The 18,665-nt window shown below is 41.5% G+C and overlaps 1 protein-coding gene across 9 annotated transcripts in view; it reads right to left on the minus strand.

The window, feature by feature from the left end:
* The window catches only part of itpr1b (inositol 1,4,5-trisphosphate receptor, type 1b), a 532,858-nt gene that overhangs the window by 397,554 nt on the left and 116,639 nt on the right, over positions 1-18,665 (minus strand). For all 9 annotated transcript variants that reach the window (XM_073072453.1, XM_073072460.1, XM_073072457.1 and 6 more), the window contains exon 4: positions 15,425-15,540. In XM_073072453.1, coding sequence (XP_072928554.1) covers positions 15,425-15,540 — 116 coding nt within the window. The remainder of the gene's footprint in view (positions 1-15,424; positions 15,541-18,665) is intronic.

An 18,665-nucleotide genomic window follows, 5' to 3' on the forward strand; every position in this document is an offset into this window, starting at 1 on the left:
TTGACAAGATGAAAAAGAGTTTACTTCATTCGCTGAAAAGGAATTTTGCTGGAAAATCTTAGAGCAACACGTGGGACTGCGTTGGCTCCAAGGACGAATGCCATCATTCCCCACCTCCCTTCTCCTTGCAAAACCACCAACATTCTCTCACAAATACCCAACAACTCCTCGCTGATTTATTTTATTACATTTCTCTCATTTCTCTTTGGGTTGAGTTACAAGAACCAATTAGCCTACCAATAATTCTTCAGAATCAAGGAAGAAACCAGCCACAGGGAGAACAAGCGAACTCCATGCAAACAGCAGAGGTCAGGACAGGTTCTACAGCAGCTGCACTAAGTGCTCTTCCACCGTGCCAACATCAACTTCCACTAAAGAATGCCAATGCTGGAGCAACTGAAGTGCGCCCTGGGGGATTGATAGATTTTAATCAAAGGTTTATTGAACAAATCATGCCTAGTACACCAGGACACGACTTACGAAGAAAAACTGCATAGTGATGCTTTCAAATTTGGAGCTGGGACAGTGATATGCCATGTGACCGAGGGCCCCAGAGGGGCCATTAGTTTTGTGATACACCCTCCCATGAGGAGAGAAGGATGATGCACCAATAGAAAAGAAGGCACTGCAAATTACAATTGGGGCGACAAAGGCTCAATAAGGTTTCGGGGTCTGTAAGGAACGTGAATGATCTGCCAAACAAGAACTGATGTCCTGCATCCGATGGTGGTCTCAATGCATGGTATTAAATTGGCTGCATTACATTGAGCCATAGAGTAGTTACACTGAGAAATATGAAGCAGAGTTGTGGAAGGACTTCATTCACAGCATTTGGGAAAGGACCTGGAAGGGCGTGCAAGTAAGTATGCATTCGTCCAAGACCACTGATAACAGAAATCAAAAACACCTCCCAAAATGTGGAAGTAGCCCATAAGACCATTGCAGAACTACTACAGTGCCCCACACCCTTCTCACTGTGGTCAATCTCCCACTGCTGGCGGACAGCAATTCAGAACAGATTGATCCAAACATGGTAACTGAACAGTATTTAAGTGCATCATACTCAAATGCATTTTCAAAACAGATCATCTGCCCAGAAAACAAAAAAAAAAAGTTGGAAGAACTCAACAGGTCAGGCAGTGTCTATAGAAATGTCAATGTCAACTTTTTGGGCAGGGACCCTTCATTAGGACCCAAAATGTCGACTGTTCATTCATTTTCATCGATGCTGCCTGGCCTGCTGAGTTCCTCCAGTGTCTTGTGTATGTTGTTTTGAATTTTCAGCGTCTGCAGACTTCCTCACATTTATGATCTGCCCAGGGAAAATAGACCTCAATTTCTGTCATTTCACTTTGAACAGTTCATCTAATGGAGTAGAATCAACAATTCTTTTTGGCGTCAAGTACAGAAGCAGGGTATAGTACCAGCAGTCACGGACAGCAGCAGCAAGTGATACAAAGCAGACCAGATCTTATCAATCAGCAGATTTTACTAAGCTGCAGACTGATATTGCATTGCAGAGTAGGGTGTACACCTGCGGAAATGCAGACTCACAGGAGACTTGGAACATAACAAGAGTTTGGTTCACTGAAGCCAAGAAGCAGACACATGAAAGCAGGGAAATATGTCATATAATACCAAGCTCAGAGGTTACAGTTACATTCAGATTTGTGCACGGAGATCACCAAACATCAGAAGCAAGGGAACAGAACACTGAAGCTATACACTTAGTGGCCACTTTATTAGGTACACCTGCTCATTAAAGCAAGCATCTGCTCAGTCAGTTACATGGCAGCCACAATGCATAGAAGCATGCAGACATGATCAAGATGTCAGCTGTTCTTCAGACCAAACATTAGAACGAGGAAGAAATATAACTAACCATGGAATGATTGTTGGTGCCGGACAAGATTATTTGAGTATCGCAGAAAATGCTGATCTCCCTGGATTTTCATGCACAACAGTCTCTGGACTTTACAGAGAATGTTGCAAAAAAATACAAACATCCAGTGAGTGGCACTTCTGTGGGTGAAAATGCCTTACTAATGAGAGGAGTCAGAGGAGAATAGACAGATTCAAGCAAATGGGAATGTGACAGTAACTCAAATAACCACATGTTACAACAGTGATGTGCAGAAGAGAATCTCTGAATGCACAACACATCGAACCTTGGAGTGCATATTCTCAATTCTCTTTCAAGAGAGAAAGGGAGATTTCAAAAAAGATTCACACGATCTTAATGTAAGATACATGATAAAAATCACAAGGAAGCAAGGACGACATTGGTTGAAGAGGCAACACAAAACACAAATGAAGAGGGTTAATTAATACCTTCTAAGACTGTTGAAAAGATCGAAGGGGGTGCAAAACTCAGTTAAATCAATGGAACAAATTCCAATGGTAAACTCACTTCAATTTCCCTTTCTTTGTTGGGCAGGAGGGAGAGCAGCAGAAAAGCAATATGGTGTAAATATAACATCACTGTATGATGCAACTGATTGTTTTCACAATACATACATGGAGTCCTTTTTTAAATATATATTATACTCACATACACACACGATATTTCATTGAATTTATCAATGACACTTTAGAGCTCTTTCCCTCATTTCACTCTGCATGTGACTTCCTTAAAGCTCATGGATTGTGTACACCACAGTTACAGGTGAAATCAGTTTCTGGCTTCTTTTATAAACTGCTAACCTATTCTAGGTTTCTCTTCTTCAGTTGTTGGGTCAACTCCAGGCTTCGTGGGCATTTTCACACAACAGCTACTACCATGAATATGTGAAGAAACAAGCTCTACTGCTCAGCCTTCCAATTGAATCATGTCACATCGTCAGAACAATTGATCAAACCTCCAGCAGCACTTCCAATCATTGTCACCCTTGTTAAGAGTAACATTAGGCCAGTGTGAAGTGTACCTGAAAATAAATTTGTGTGTGTGTGTATGTATAAAGTTCACCTTTAGGACTCCAAGGGAATGCAAACAGAAAAGGGGCAGTAATGGTGGAAAGGAGAATCCAAGCAGAAGCCAATATGTAGGATGATGGATAGTTCCATTTTAGCCCATGATTGCAGGAGGCCAGTTTATAATTTACAAAAATAATTTATGCATTTCCACTAAGCACACTACTGAAATCTGTTCCATGGAGATTTACACATTGATTAGCAAGCCACATTATTAAAAAAAGACAAACTCTGTGTGTATGATCATCAGTCATTAATAACCTGCACTTCAACACTACTCTGAGCTAAAGTTTGAAATTAATAGACAATAGACAGTAGGTGCAGGAGTAGGCCATTCGGCCCTTCTAGCCAACACCACCATTCACTGTGATCATGGCTGATCATACACAATCAGTACCCCGTTCCTGCCCTCTCCCCATATCCCTTGACCCCGCTATCTATGAGCTCTATCTAACTCTCTCTTGAATGCATCCAGAGACTTGGCCTCCACTGCCTTCTGGGGCAGAGCATTCCACATATCCATCACTCTCTGGGTGAAAAAGTTTTTCCGCATCTCTGTTCTAAATGGCCTACCCCTTATTCTTAAACTGTGGCCTCTAGTTCTGGACTCACCCATCAGCAGGAACATGCTTCCTGCCTCCAGCGTGTCCAATCCCTTAATAATCTTATATGTTTCAATCAGATCCCCTCTCATCCTTCTAAATTCCAGTGTATACAAGCCCAGTCGCTCCAATCTTTCAACATATGACAGTCCCGCCATTCCGGGAATTAACCTTGTGAACCTACGCTGCACTCCCTCAATAGCAAGAATGTCCTTCCTCAAATTTGGAGACCAAAACTGCACACAATACTCCAGGTGGGGCCTCACCAGGGCCCTGTACAGCTGCAGAAGGACCTCTTTACTCCTATACTCAATTCCTCTTATTATAAAAGCCAGCATGCCATTAGCTTTCTTCACTGCCTGCTGTACCTGCATGCTTGCTTTCATTGACTGATGTACAAGAACATCTAGATCTCGTTGTACTTCCCCTTTCCCTAATTTGACTCCATTTAGATAGTAATCTGCCTTCCTGTTCTTGCCACCAAAGTGGATAACCTCACATTTATCCACATTAAACTGCATCTGCCATACATTTGCCCACTCACCCAACCTGTCCAAGTCACCCTGCATTCTCATAACATCCTCCTGACATTTCACACTGCCACCCAGCTTTGTGTCATCAGCAAATTTGCTAATGTTACTTTTAATCCCTTCATCTAAATCATTAATGTATATTGTAAACAGCTGCGGTCCCAGCACCGAACCTTGCAGTACCCCACTGGTCACAGCCTGCCATTCCGAAAGGGACCCGTTAATCGCTACTCTTTGTTTCCTGTCAGCCAGCCAATTTTCAATCTATGTCAGTACTCTCTGCCCCTAATACCATGTGCCCTAATTTTGCCCACAAATCTCCTATGTGGGACTTTATCAAAAGCTTTCTGGAAGTCCAGGTACACTACATCCACTGTCTCTCCCTTGTCCATTTTCATAGTTACATCCTCAAAAAACTCCAGAAGATTAATCAAGCATGATTTTCCCTTCATAAATCCATGCTGACTCGGACCGATCCTTCTAATGCTATCCAAATGTGTCGTAATTTCCTCTTTTATAATTGGCTCCAGCATCTTTCCCACCACTGATGTCAGGCTAACCGGTCTATAATTCCCTGTTTTCTCTCTTCCTCCTTTCTTGAAAAGTGGGACAGCATTAGCCACCCTTCAATCAGCAGGAACTGTTCCTGAATCTATGGAACACTGGAAAATGATTACCAATGCGTCCACAATTTCTAGAGCCACCCCTTTAAGTACCCTGGGATGCAGACCATCAGATCCCGGGGACTTATCAGCCTTCAGACTTAACAGTCTATCCAACACCGTTTCTTGCCTAATATAAATTTCCTTCAGTTCATCCTTTACCCTAGTTCCTTTGGCCACTATTACATCTGGGAGATTGTTTGTGTCTTCCCTAGTGAAGACAGATCCAAGGTACCTATTCAACTCATCTGCCATTTCCTTGTTCCCCATAATAAATTCACCTGTTTCTTTCTTCAATGGCCCAATTTTGCTCTTAACTATTTTTTTGCTATTTACATTCCTAAAGAAGCTTTTACTATCCTCCTTTATATTCTTGGCTAGTTTACCTTCGCACCTCATTTTTTCTTGGCGTATTGCCTTTTTTGTTATCTTCTGTTGCTCTTTAAAAGCTTCCCAGTCCTCTGGTTTCCCGCTCATCTTTGCTATGTTATACTTCTTCTCTTTTATTTTTATACTGCCCTTTACTTCCCTCGTCAGCCACGGCCGCCCCTTACTCCCCTTAGGAATGAACTGATCCTGCACCTTCTGCATTATTCCCAGAAATACCTGCCATTTTTGTTCCACTGTCTTCCCTGCTAGGGTATTGTTACATTGAACTTTGGCCAGCTGCTCCCTCATAGCTCCATAGTTCCCTTTGTTCAACTGTAATACTGACACATCCGATTTTCCCTTCTCCTTCTCAAATTGTAGGTTAAAACATATCATATTATGGTCACTACCTCCTAATGGTTCCTCTACCTTGAGGTCCCTAATCAAATCCGGTTCATTGCACAACACTAAATCTAGAATTCCCTTCTCCCTGGTAGGCTCCAGTACAAGCTGTTCTAAGAATCCATCTCGGAGGCACTCCACAAACTCCCTTTCTTGGGGTCCAGTACCATTCTGATTCTCCCAGTCTACCTGCATGTTGAAATCCCCCATGACAACTGTATCATTACCTTTGCGACATGCCAATTTTAACTTCATTCAACTTACACCCTACATCCAGACTGCTGTTTGGGGGCCTGTAGATAACTCCCATTAGGGTCTTTCTATCCTTACTAACTCTACATCCCCTGATTCTATGTCCCCCCTTGCAAGGGACTGAATATCATTCCTCACCAACAGAGCCACCCCACCCCACCCCCTCTGCCAGTCAGTCTGTCCTTTCGATAAGATGTATAGCCTTGAATATTCATTTCCCAGGCCCTGCCCACTTGAAGCCATGTCTCAGTTATTCCCACAACATCGTACTTGCCAATTTCCAACTGAGCCTCAAGCTCATCTACTTTATTCCTTATACTTCGTGCATTCATATATAATACTTTTAATTCGGTACTCCCCTCTCCTTTCATATCAATTCCTATTTCACTTGGCCATACTGTATGATCTCTTCTTGAGCTTTCTACTCCATTGATTCTCCATTCTAATAATCTTGGTGATAGCATTTACTAAACTGGCATCGAAAGGTCTGGACTGCTAATCTGTATACTTAAGGGATCAGATCCCCCTTTGGTAGCCGAGGAATTTACATTCAGCTAAAGCAACTCAGTAACAAAAGGTTTGCATAGCAGTGCTGATGATAACACCAGCATGTGGTGAGAAATCCATCTTGTTAAAACCTGCCAGCTTTACCTGGTGCAATGCAAATTACTGACACCCTGTATATTAGGTTCAAGGATAATGCGAATTAGAAAATAAAAAACAGCATTGTCAGCAATATCTAATCCTCATGTGCAAGTTAAAAGATGTATGATTTCCATCCAAATGTCTGATCATCTCTGCTTTAACATAGAACAGCACAGCACAGAAATGGGCCAACACCCCCACCCCCCAAAAAATCTAATCCTTCCTGCCTTCATAAAGTCCGTATCTTTCCATTTTTGGCATATTTTTGTACCTACCTAAATGTTTCGTAAAAGTCTCAAATGTATTTGCCTCTACCACCATGCCAATCAGTGCATTCCAGGCATCCACCACTGAATTTTTAAAAAACTTGTCCCTTGCATCCACTTTGAACCTACCCCCTCTCACCTTCAATACATGCCCTCTGCTATTAGCCATTTCTACCCTGGGGGGAAAAAGATATTCCCTGTCTACTCTATCAATGCCTCTCTATCTTATAAACCTCTAGCAGATCTCCCCTCAGCTGCTACCACTTCAAAGAAAACCTAAATTTGTTAAGCCTCTCATGATTGCACATGCCCTCTATACCAGACAGCATCCTCTCTACAGCCTCCACATCCTTCCTACAGTAGGGCAATCAGAACTGTATGCAATACTCCAAAAAGGTATTAAAGTTTATTGTTTCCAATGCTAATAAAAACCTGCAGAGACACGTGGAATGGTGTCCATACAAGATTACCTCATAGGGTTCCCTATACTTAACAAATTACAGAATGCCAATTTCTTTTTCCACGTCGCTGAGATTGAGGAGTAGGGCCAGGAATTTTCACACCAGCTGAAACATGGTATAGGAACCATCTGATGAAATAATCACAGTTTACAGTGAAATTAGAAGCTCTACAACTATGGCAATCTTGACATCTGTGCAATAAGAATGTAGCTATAGATTATAGCAAAGGGTGTTCCTACTCTCCCTCAAGTTAATATAGGGACTTCCGGTAAGATGGCGATTGTTTAGCTGCTCCGAACTTTTGTTCCGTTACTGTCGCTACCTTTGCACTAAATGTCTCCATTTTTTAAACCTTAGTTAGGAATTATTTCGGTATCTCTTACTTGCCTGTGAATATATCTAACTTACAATGTCTAGCAAGAGTTCTAAATCCGGGAGAAAAGAAGCTATGACCCCATCGGACGAGACTATGGTGGCGCTTGGAAAGCTCCGAGACGAAATCTTAAAGGAATTTAAAACCGCTGGGGACTTCCGCAAGAGTTCTAAACCCGGGGGAAAAGAAGCTGTGACCCCGTCGGACGAGACGCTGGTTGCGCTTGGAAAGCTCCGAGACGAAATCTTGAAGGAATTTAAAACCGCTTTCAAACAGTTAGAAGACAAACTGGATCAGATCAACGATAAAGTGGACAAACATGCTGAACACTTATCTCGCATCGATTCGACTTCTGAAGATTTAGAAAGCCGTGTTCGATACTTGGAGACTCTCTGTTCCAGCTTAGAGGAAAAATCTAACAAACTTCTTTCCAAAATGTTGGATCTCGAAAATCGCAGCAGACGCTGTAACATCAGAATTCTGGGATTACCAGAGGCGACTGAAAAGGGATCAACCGTGAAGTTTTTCGCCGAGTTTCTCTGTGAGTTATTCGGGAAAGATTTGCTTCCGAAGCCGCCCGAGCTCAAACGGGCACACAGAGTTTACGTTCCCCCCGGAATTCTGGGCTCCCGCCCGCGACCAGTAATCTTGTGTTTCCATCAATACCAGGTAAAACACAGTCTGATCGTAGAGGCGCGTCGCAGGTGGTCGCTCCCCTTCAAGGATACAACCATTCGCTTTGTGGAAGATTTTGCACCCCAGACCTTAAAGATGCACGCTGAGTTTAAAGGCGCAATGAAAGTGCTTTTTGATCGTGGTTTCAAACCTTCCCTTCATAACCCTGCTGATCTACGAATCAAGCTTAATACCGGGAAATATAAGTGGTTCAAAACAGCTAAGGAAGCTGAAGCATTTGTGGTAAGTCTTCCGGCTATCCAGTCATCTTCGGAATCTGATCGGACCTCATAAAATGGTGGATAAGTACTCCTCGTAGTAAAATTACTTTCTCTGGACTCGGAATTCACTTGAATCACTTGGACATTATTCATTGAAACTTTAAGGGCCGTTGACAATCTCTCCCGGGATTTGGTGTGTGTGTAATCTATTTTTATTCTTGTATAACTTTACCTACAGAGTTCTGCAACTAATTCTAACTTGTTTTGGAGGTTCGAAGTCTTTAGTGAAGGCCTCCCTGTTTGTCGGTTCACAGTTCAACTGCTGATTTATTTTTCCTTTGTTTTAAATATTTATTTATTTTATCTTTTTCTTTTCTTCACCCCTTTTTTCTAATCTCTGAATTTTTTTCTCCCTTCTCTGTAAATGGTTGATAAACACTCGTCTTGAATTTATAACTTTCCCCTTCCTCTTCTTTTTTTTCTTTTTCCTTCTTACCTTTTTTTTCCCTTTCTCTTACTTTATTCTTCTATAATGTTTCGCGGGTAGGTTAGTTTTGGTTTTCTTCCGATTTTCTCTGTATTAAGTTGTATATTTCTGCAGAAGGTGTTCTAATCTGTAGTTATGTTTTCTAGTGCATAAACTAGTTATTATTTGCTATAATATTTATACAGAAATGTTGTTAATGACACAGATCTGGAAGTTGTATTTGGGTTAATTTTTTTGGTAGAGCTAGCTACTTGTTTTGGTAGCCGTCTAGTTTTGGGTTGTGCGGATGGGGTGGATTTTCCAGTTCCAACATCTCTTTATTGCTTAGGACATGTTTTTATATTTTGACCTTACGAATCTATGTTTACATCTCTGCTCCCAGACTGCTATTGTACTGCTTGATTTTTTATATGCCTGCTGCCTTTTATGCATTAGTAATTGATAATGGCTAGTGCACTTAAATTTGTGAGCTGGAATGTAAAGGGACTGAACCACCCTGTTAAAAGGAGGAAGGTATTCTCACATATCAAACAACTCAAAGCTGCCATTGCTTTCCTTCAAGAAACTCATATTCGTTGTTTTGATAACTCCCGGCTTCTGTCAAAGTGGGCAGGTCAGCATTTTCATTCATCCTTTGCCGCTAAAGCTAGGGGAGTTTCCATTCTTATTAATTCAAATATTCCTTTTGAACTCCATAATAAAATATCTGATACAAATGGCCGTTTTATTATTGTTTCTGGTAAACTATATACAACTAAAGTTGCACTAGCAAACCTGTATGCCCCCAACTTTGATGATGTTAACTTTTTTTGAACGGTTTTTTTCCTCACTACCAGACTTAAACTCATACTCTCTTATATTGGGTGGTGATTTCAACTGTTGGTTGGATCCTAAACTGGACCGATCGTCCTCTGTTACCAGATCACCTACTAAATCTGCCTTAGCTATTCAATCGGCTCTTAATTCGGATCTAAAGATCCATAAGGTCTGGGGACCTTTTATCGAGTACTTTCATAACCTTCCTCTTGACTAGTGTTTTTTTTTTCTTTTTTTTTCTCTTTTCGGTCCCTTGCTTTCAGCTCCCTTTTTTTTCTGGTAGTAGGCATTATTATCCTCTGTTGCTAAGTGTATTCACAGTCTGGGAGTTTGACTGTCCTGACTTATACTCTCTATATTGTGTTGTGGTCGGTCTGGAGTTGTTGTTGTTTTTTTCTTGTGTTGTGGGGCTTGGGGAGGACGCTAAGCTCACTTGTCTTTAATTTAGGTGCTTTTTTTGTTAAATTCTCTTCCTTTGTAGCATATTGTTATTGTATGCTTAATCTTGCACTGTATTAATGCTCCTCATTGGGATTTGGGGTTTTTAATTTTGTAAAATGTTTTGAAAAACTAATAAAAAAAATTTTTTAAAAAAGTTAATATAGACATCTTGGCTTACTTTGCAACAAACATCTGCAGGAGAAACGGAGTCCTGCAGCATTTGGTAAGGAAAGGAATCTCCAGGACTAATGCAGGGTTTGACCTCAAATGTCTTCAACTCCTTTCCTCGTGCAGATACTGCTAAAGATTCAACCCATGATGGTGCCAAGCTGCGATCACTATTGAGTCACAGCTCGGCTTTAGTTGTTTTGAAATTGTTTTTGTTTTTTTTTTAAGGTTCAGTAGGATGGTTTTGGGACAGAGGGGAGAGTTAAGTGTGAAGTTAGAGCTTAGTGACAGGGATGTGGGGGGGATTAGAGACCAGGCCCGAGTCTCCATTCCACATTCCATGGTCAGATATCAGGGCAACAGAAAATGGGTGAGGACCCACCCAGTTCGTCAAGTTGTTGGCGGGTTCTAGAATCAGATTTCCTTGCAGGCAGGAGGAACGAATTCCAATGATCCCCTGGGATCGCAAATCAATTACTCCAGAGGTTAAGACCTAGTGTTGTTCTATGATTGATGAAGAGGATTGAGGCCCAAGGGTCAAAATAGTCCAGGCCTGATAGCCAAAGCAGAGCCTGCGATTCTCTGCAAGTACACTGGGGAAGTCAAAGTCCAGTGTCTCCAACTAAAAGAAATGAAAGAGGAGGGGAGTGAAAGATGTGCTTGGTAGTGGGATCCCGTTGGAGGTGGCGGAAGTTACGGAGAATTATACGTTTGATCTGGATGCTGGTGGGGTGGTAGGTGAGGACAAGGGGAACCCTATCCCAAGTGGGGTGGCAGGCGGATGGGGTGAGGGCAGATGTGTGGGAAATGGGAGAGATGCGTTTTAGAGCAGAGTTGATTGTGGAAGAAGGGAAGCCTCTGTTTAAAAAAGGAAGACATCTCCTTCGTCCTGGAATGAAAAGCCTCATCCTGAGAGCAGATGCGGCAGAGACGGAGGAATTGTGAGAAGGGGATAGCATTTTTGCAAGAGACAGGGTGGGAAGAGGAATAGTCCAGGTAGCTGTGAGAGGAAGAATGAAGCTTTAAGAAGCAAGGATCAAACAGGGCTCTAGAGAATGACAAGATAGTCAAAAGGAGTTAAGAAAGGATTTAGGAGAGATAGAAAGGGACATGAGGAGGCTTGGCAAGTAGGATTAAGGAAAACCCCCAAGGTCATCTACATGTACATGAAGAACAGAAGATGACTCCAGTGAAAGCAAGATGAATCAGGGATTTGAAGAAAAAAAGACTTGCCTAGAGTCACAGCAGTCTGTAATGAATATTTTGCTTCGGTATTCACCAGTGAGAGGGACCTTGAGGAATGTGAGAACAGTAGAACAAGCTGGAACATATCAACGTTAACAAAGAGGATGTGCCGGGACTTCTGAAAAACATTAGGTTAGGCAAGTCTGTGGGGTCGGACAGCATATATCCCCGGCTCCAATGGGAATTGAGAAACAAGATTACTGCGCCTTTAGCAATGATAGTTGTGTCCTAACAGCCACAGTAGTAGCACCAGAAATTTGGAAGGTGGCAAAGGTGACTCCCCTATTCAAGGTAATAGAGATAATCATGAAAATTATAAACCAGTGAGTCTTACATCAGTGGTGGACAAACTATTGGAAAGGATTCTTAGAGACAGGATTTACAAGCATTTGGAGAAGCTCAGTCTGATTTAGGGATAGTCAACATGGCTTTGTGAGGGGCAGGTCAAGTCTCACAAGCATGATTGAAAATTTGAAGAGTCAGAACAAATTGATGAAGGTAAAGTAGTGAATGTGGTGTACGTGTATTTTAGTAAGGCATTTGACAGGGTTTCCCATGGTAGGTGCATTCAGAAACATAGGAGGCATCAGATCCAGGGAAACTTGGCTATGTGAATTCAGAACTGGCTTGCCCACACAAGGTAGAGGGTGGTAGTCCCTTTGCATATCAGATTTTTAGATTTTCTAAACAGGGAGAAAATCCAAAAATCTGAGATGCAAAGGGACTTGGGAGTCCTTGTGCAGAACACTAAAGGTTAACTTGCAGGTTGAGTCGGTGGTGAAGAAGGCAAATACAATGTTAGCCATTCATTTCAAGAGGTCTAGAATACAAGAGCAAGGATGAGATGCAGAGGCTTTATGAGGCACTGATGAGACCTCACCTTGAGTACTGTGAACAGTTTTGGGCTCCTCAACAAAGAAAAAAATGTACTGCCATTGGAGAGGGTTCAGGAGAGATTCACAAGGATGAGTCCTGAAATGAAAGGGTTTTCATACGAGGAACATTTGATGGCTCTGGGTCAGTACTCGGTAGAATTTAGAAGGATGGGGTGGGGGGGGGGGGGGAAGCGTAATCTCATGGAAACATTTTGAATGTTGAAAGGCTGATACAGAATAGATGAAGAAAGGATGTTTCCCATGGTGGGAGGAGTCTGGGACAGGAGGGCACAGCCTCAGGATAGAGGGGCATCAATTTAAAACAGATGTGGAGAAATTTTTTAGCCAGAGGGCAGTGAATTTGTGGAATTTATTACTGCAGGCAGTTGTGGAGGCCAGGTCATTTGGCATAGTTAAGGCAGAGCTTGATAGGTTCATGATTGGACATGGCATCAAAGGTTACAGGGACAAGGCTGGGGAGAGGAGCTGAGGAGGGGAGAAAAAAAAAGGATCCACCATGATTGAATGGCAGAGCAGACCCAATGGGCCAGATAGCCTAATTCTGCTCTTATATCTTATGGTCTTGCCCACAGAAGGCAGATGGTAGTTGTAGATGGAGCTTATTCTGTCTGTCTGGTTGTTGACAAGAGGTGCTCTGCAGGGATCTATTCTGGGGCTCTTTTCCCTTTGGAGTGATGGAGGCCGAGAGGCAACTTTACAGAGGTGTACATGATAAGAGTCATATATAGAGAGAACAGCCAATGACTTTCTCCCAGGATGAAATGGCTAATACAGGGGGCATAATTTTAAGGTGTTTGGATGAAAGCATGTGGGGGGGCAGCAGGTCTTTCTTTACATAGAGCATTGTAGATGCATAGAGTACACACCATGCATGGTGATCGGAGGATACACTCTGCGGCCACTTTTAGGTACAACAGCGCACCTGCTCGCTAATGCAAATATCTAATCAGCTGATCATGCATCAACAACTCAATGCATGAAAGCATGCAGCCATTTCAAGAGGTTCAGCTCTTGATCAGACCAACATCAAAATGGGGAAGAAGTGTGATTTAAGTGACTTTGACCATGGAATAACTGCTAGTGCCAGACAAGGTGGATTGAGCATCTCCCACAATATTCTCTGGAGTTTTCAGAGAATGGCACAATAAACAAAAAACATCCAGTGATTACCAGTTTTGCAGGTTTCTGTTATCAGGTATAGGAAGTACCTAATATTGTGGCCACATAGTGTACATTAGGAACATTTAAGAAACTCTTAAGACAGGCACTTGGATGAAATTAAAATGGAGGTCCACGTGGAAAGGAAGGGTTAGATTGATCTTGGAGCAGGTTAAAAGGTTGGCACAACTTGGTTGACTGAAGGGTCTGTGCTGTGTTGTACTATTCTACAAGTTTATTTTAAATGGCCATTTTTTGAGAACCAAAGGCATTGATTCAATATAAACAATAAAAAATAGACCACCTTTGCCATGAGTTCCCACTATAAACAACCTACTTATTCTATACCAGGGTTCAGCTGGAACCATTGTGTGTTAGTAATGGATTTGACAATTGTGTCCCTAGCAATACTCAAATCCCAGAGAAGGGAAAAACCTGCAATATAAACTGCAAAGAAAAAATTACAACCATTAACAGAAATGTTTCAGTTCCTCATGCCATTTAAATTATTAGAATGCTAGCGAGTTCGAAGCCAGTCAAAATAGGAATGCTAGCTGGTGGACTCTACAGCTGAATATGCCTGTAGACCATTAGCTGCAGTGGAAGGACAGGGTATTTGGAGGAATGAGATATCCAGTTAACAAGCTCTACAACCCTTTCCCACAGTGTCTGATCATGTTCCTGCTAAGCACCATTGCAACCCAGCTATCTGTGGCCAGACATTTCAAAACCAATTTTCAACAGTGAAGAAAAATGTTGGCCTATCTCATAAGATCTTTAGTACTAATTGACTATCCAAAGATACCAAGTTTTTGACGGGACATATGCTTTCAATAGAAACTTCAGTACCTGCAAAAACCTTGTTAATGATCCATTTAATCCCCTGTCATAACGTTGAGCAGTTACTCATGTAGGAGCAATAAAGGTGTTACAACAGTGATAATAAAAACAACAATCATGAATTTGATCATGTTTCTAATGGGAGAATTCCTTGGAGCATCACATTTTTCAAGCAATTCCCTGGCAGGATTTTTGTTGAGTTCTGAAGAAGATAAAGTCTAAAGATAAAGACTTTGTAATATTATCAATGCTTTATTATGTAGCATTTCAGAAGCATAACCCTCTTCATAACAGGTCACACAGCATTTGATTATAGGCAGACTTCCAAATGTTGTACTGTGATAAAGAACAGATTACCTGCTTGCATTAGCTGAGAGTGAAGGATAAACTTTGGGCAGGACAATAGCAAACATTCCCATACACCAATTCATGGGCCATGGCATCTTCTTGTCCACCAAAAGAGAACCTAATGCCTCACCAAAACACTTTAATGCTTCTCCACAATCCAGTCCAGAGTCAGTTTTAGAGTTATACAACATGGAAATTCATGGCAGCCATCAGCACATGCTTACACAAATCCCATTTTCTTTTCCATGACATTCCCATTAAAACCCCCTGCCACCCAGATTCTATCGCTCATCTATACACTGGGGAAAATTTATCTACCAACCCTCACACCTTTGGAATGTGGAGGGAACTGGAGCAACCTGGGCAACTCACACAGTCATGGAAAAAATCATGCAAACTCCACCCAGACAGCATCTGAGGTCATGATGGAAATTGGTCACAGAGGCAGTGAGACAGCAATTCCACCAGCTGCAGCAGCTCAAATCTGAGGGGCAGAAATCTTTTCATGCCTACCAAAGAAAAATGAAATACCTCAAGCAGTAACTGCAGGTTTACTCACTGGAGCTGAGATGTTTCTGGGGATTGTATTCTACTTACATGTAGCTTATTCAGTAGCACCGTGTCGGTAGTGGTGTTGCCCCCAGGCTTGGCTGCTTTCCAGAACTGCTTCTGAGCAGAGTACCGATTCATAGGACATAACTTAAAGAGACAGTCTGTGGAAACAGAGTAGGAGGAGGGAGAAAAAATAGTGAGATAGTCGAAAGCAAAAACGAGATATAAAATAATCAAATGTCCACCCCCCCCCCCCCAAACACCTTCCACAGCAATAAAAGAATATCAATGCATTTGTGCAAATGGCCTTTATCATCACCCTCAGTCGTGGTTTTTTTTAAAACCAAATTATATAATTTCATTCCACCTGGTCAGAACCAAGAACACAACTGTGAGAAGCACTTGTCAATGTGCTATAGAGTTCCCAATATTACACCACACATGGGAGTCATGCATGAGAAGTAAAGGCACTGCAAAATGTAGCTTTTAGTCATATTTAACTTATAAAAGAACAGACCTTAATAGATATTACTTGTTAAAATTTGTGAAATGTTGCTTCTTAAAAGAACATTACAAAAGCTCATTAACATGTTCACATTGGAAAGGCTGATCTAAACAAATAAGAACACTCACTTTTGGACACTGTTCAAAGAATATTCTTTAATCAAACTGTCAGTCCCCATACTAAGCATTTCCTGTAAGTGGCTCTTCCTCAGATTTGTTTTCTATTTTTAATTGCAGAAGAGGGTTGGGGAAGAAAATAAACACTGAAAACGCAAAACAAAAGCATTATAATAACTAACAGGATGGTTGCTGCTGTCTTTAAAAGATGGAATCGTTTTACTTATGTTAAAAAATCGGGGGCAGGTGTCCAATTCATTACTGGATCCATTTAAACTGTGGTTACAGCTAAATGGTCTTGTTACATACATGGGTCCTGTAACATTAACAAACCAAGTTTAAAAAACAACTCAATGGTTTGCAGGAAACACTTGATTATTTTCTCCTTCCAACCCAGGAAGGATGGATACCAATTGGCGAACCTCAAAGATTTTTTTTTTAATTTTTTTTTAAAACAGCAGATTAAGGACTTAACTGACACTGGTGAGACACGGCAAAGAGTTTGATCAAAACGATATAGGTGCGTCAATAACATGGAATATTGAAAACATTTTTTCATTTGAGATTTGCAGCATTCATAATTTGCTTTTTGTTTAAAAAAATTTTTAAAGTTAAAATAAGCTCTATTTATTGAGAATTACTTTCCTGCACAATTTTAGGTTCATAGTTTTTCTTCTTTCAGCCTAAATCTGCAAAAGTCTATCAACAAATCAGGTGCAGTCAACTGATACATGAAATGCTACAAATCCTAACACATCGATTTCTATAACTTCTAATAAACACTCTTGCTTCTCCTCCTGTTTTTCCATAACCCTCTGGTCCCCTTACCACTTCTCTTGTCCCTCTCCCATTGTCATGACCTACCCATCATTTACACTGTCCTCTCTCAGGGTCCCCACCGCCTTCCCTTTATTCCACGCTCTACTGTCCTTTCCAATCAGAGTCCTTCAGCCCTTTAACTCTTCCACCCATCACCCTCCTCACTTTTCCCTCACAAATAGTCCTGGTCCTCTCTCTCTGCCCACCTTTTTGGTCAGGCTTCTGTCCAGGCCCGAATGTTGACTGTTCACAACTCTCCATGGAAGTTGCCCAACCTGCTAAAATCCACCAATACTTTGGATGCAACACTTCTCTTAAAAAAAAGCCACGGCTTTCCTTTCTATCAAAAGCTCTCACTGGTTGAGTCTCAGATGGCGATGAGATGTAGAAATGATTGAGCGGTGTCTCAAAAAACAACTCCACACTATTTCAGCAAGACCAAGAAAATGACTGCGGTCTTCAGGAAGGGAGGTCGAGGGAATACGAACCAGTCCTCAGAGGGATCCGCAGTGGAAAGAGAGAGCAATTTCAAGTTCCTGGGTGTTAACATCTCAGATAAACTACCCGAGAACAACACAGCAATGCAATCATGAGAAAGCCATACCACTGGCTATATTTCATTAGGAGTTGGAGATTTCCATATGTCAAATACTCATACAAATATCTATTGATGTACTGTGGAGAACACTAACTGGTTGAATCATAGCCTGGTATGACGTCTCCAATGCACAGGACTGCAACAGACTGCTATAGACTCACTCAACCCCTCGATGGGCACAAACATCCTCACCATCCATGACATCTTCAAGGCAACCCCTCAAAAAGGCAGCATCCAAAGGACCCTCAATATCAGGGACGTGACCTCTTCTCGTGATTACCATCAGGGAAGATGTACAAGGGCTTGAAGACCCACATTCAAATGATTTAGGAACAGCTTCTCCTCAACCTAATTTCTGAATCTGCCACGAACCCTCCTTGTTTTTCATTTTTTTGTATTTGTTTTGTTATTTACAGATGTTTAAATATTGCACTTTTGTTGCAAAGAAATAAATTTCACATCATGTCAGTGAAAAAATATTGATACTATCTATTTAACTTAGATGCTCTTCCTGTTTGTAACCCTGCCAAGCTTCATTCAGTGCTCAGTAAACAGCTATTTTGTAAGGTTTGATCAGTTTCAGTTGAAAATGTCAGTTCAGGCAGGAGGTGGCAGCAAGTCTTCTGAAATTCCATCCACAGTGAACTTCAAACCTCAATGACGAGACATGAACTTCCCATATTCAAGGAATCTGAACAGCAAGTAACCCAATGTTTATGGATGTTTGATGCACATCAGTTAACGTTTTAAAGTTTTGGCCATCACCCATCATGCAAGTACTTTGGCCTGGATCATGGGGGTTCTTGATGGATGCTGCCTTCTTGCATCCGCGTTACTTGTAGATGCTCAGAGAAGGTATTTGTCTGTTCCCAATAGTACACCTCATGTAATATTCTTCTCCACAAGAATCAAGCTGCATGTAAAACCAATATTTGATCCAATCCAGCAAAATGGCAGAAAGGTTAGGTTAAAGAGTCTCAGCAATTTCAGTAATTTGACTTGCAATAGTAATCTGTCAAGACTTGATGTAACTATGCATAGGTCGTGCATGCAGAGATGTTGACCTCCTGTTTATAGATAACAGTGCTGAGAAGCAGAGATAGGCAAGATTAAGGCATTTAATTTTAGATTTTTGGATGCTCTCAATGGTTGAGGAGAGGAAAGAAATGCAGTACCAGAAATGCAATGGGCATATCAGACAGAGTGAGAAGGAAGGATTCAAATACTTCAAGCCACGTTTATAATATC

The sequence above is a fragment of the Hemitrygon akajei genome, chromosome 19, assembly GCF_048418815.1.
Source record: "Hemitrygon akajei chromosome 19, sHemAka1.3, whole genome shotgun sequence".
NCBI lineage: Eukaryota > Metazoa > Chordata > Chondrichthyes > Myliobatiformes > Dasyatidae > Hemitrygon > Hemitrygon akajei.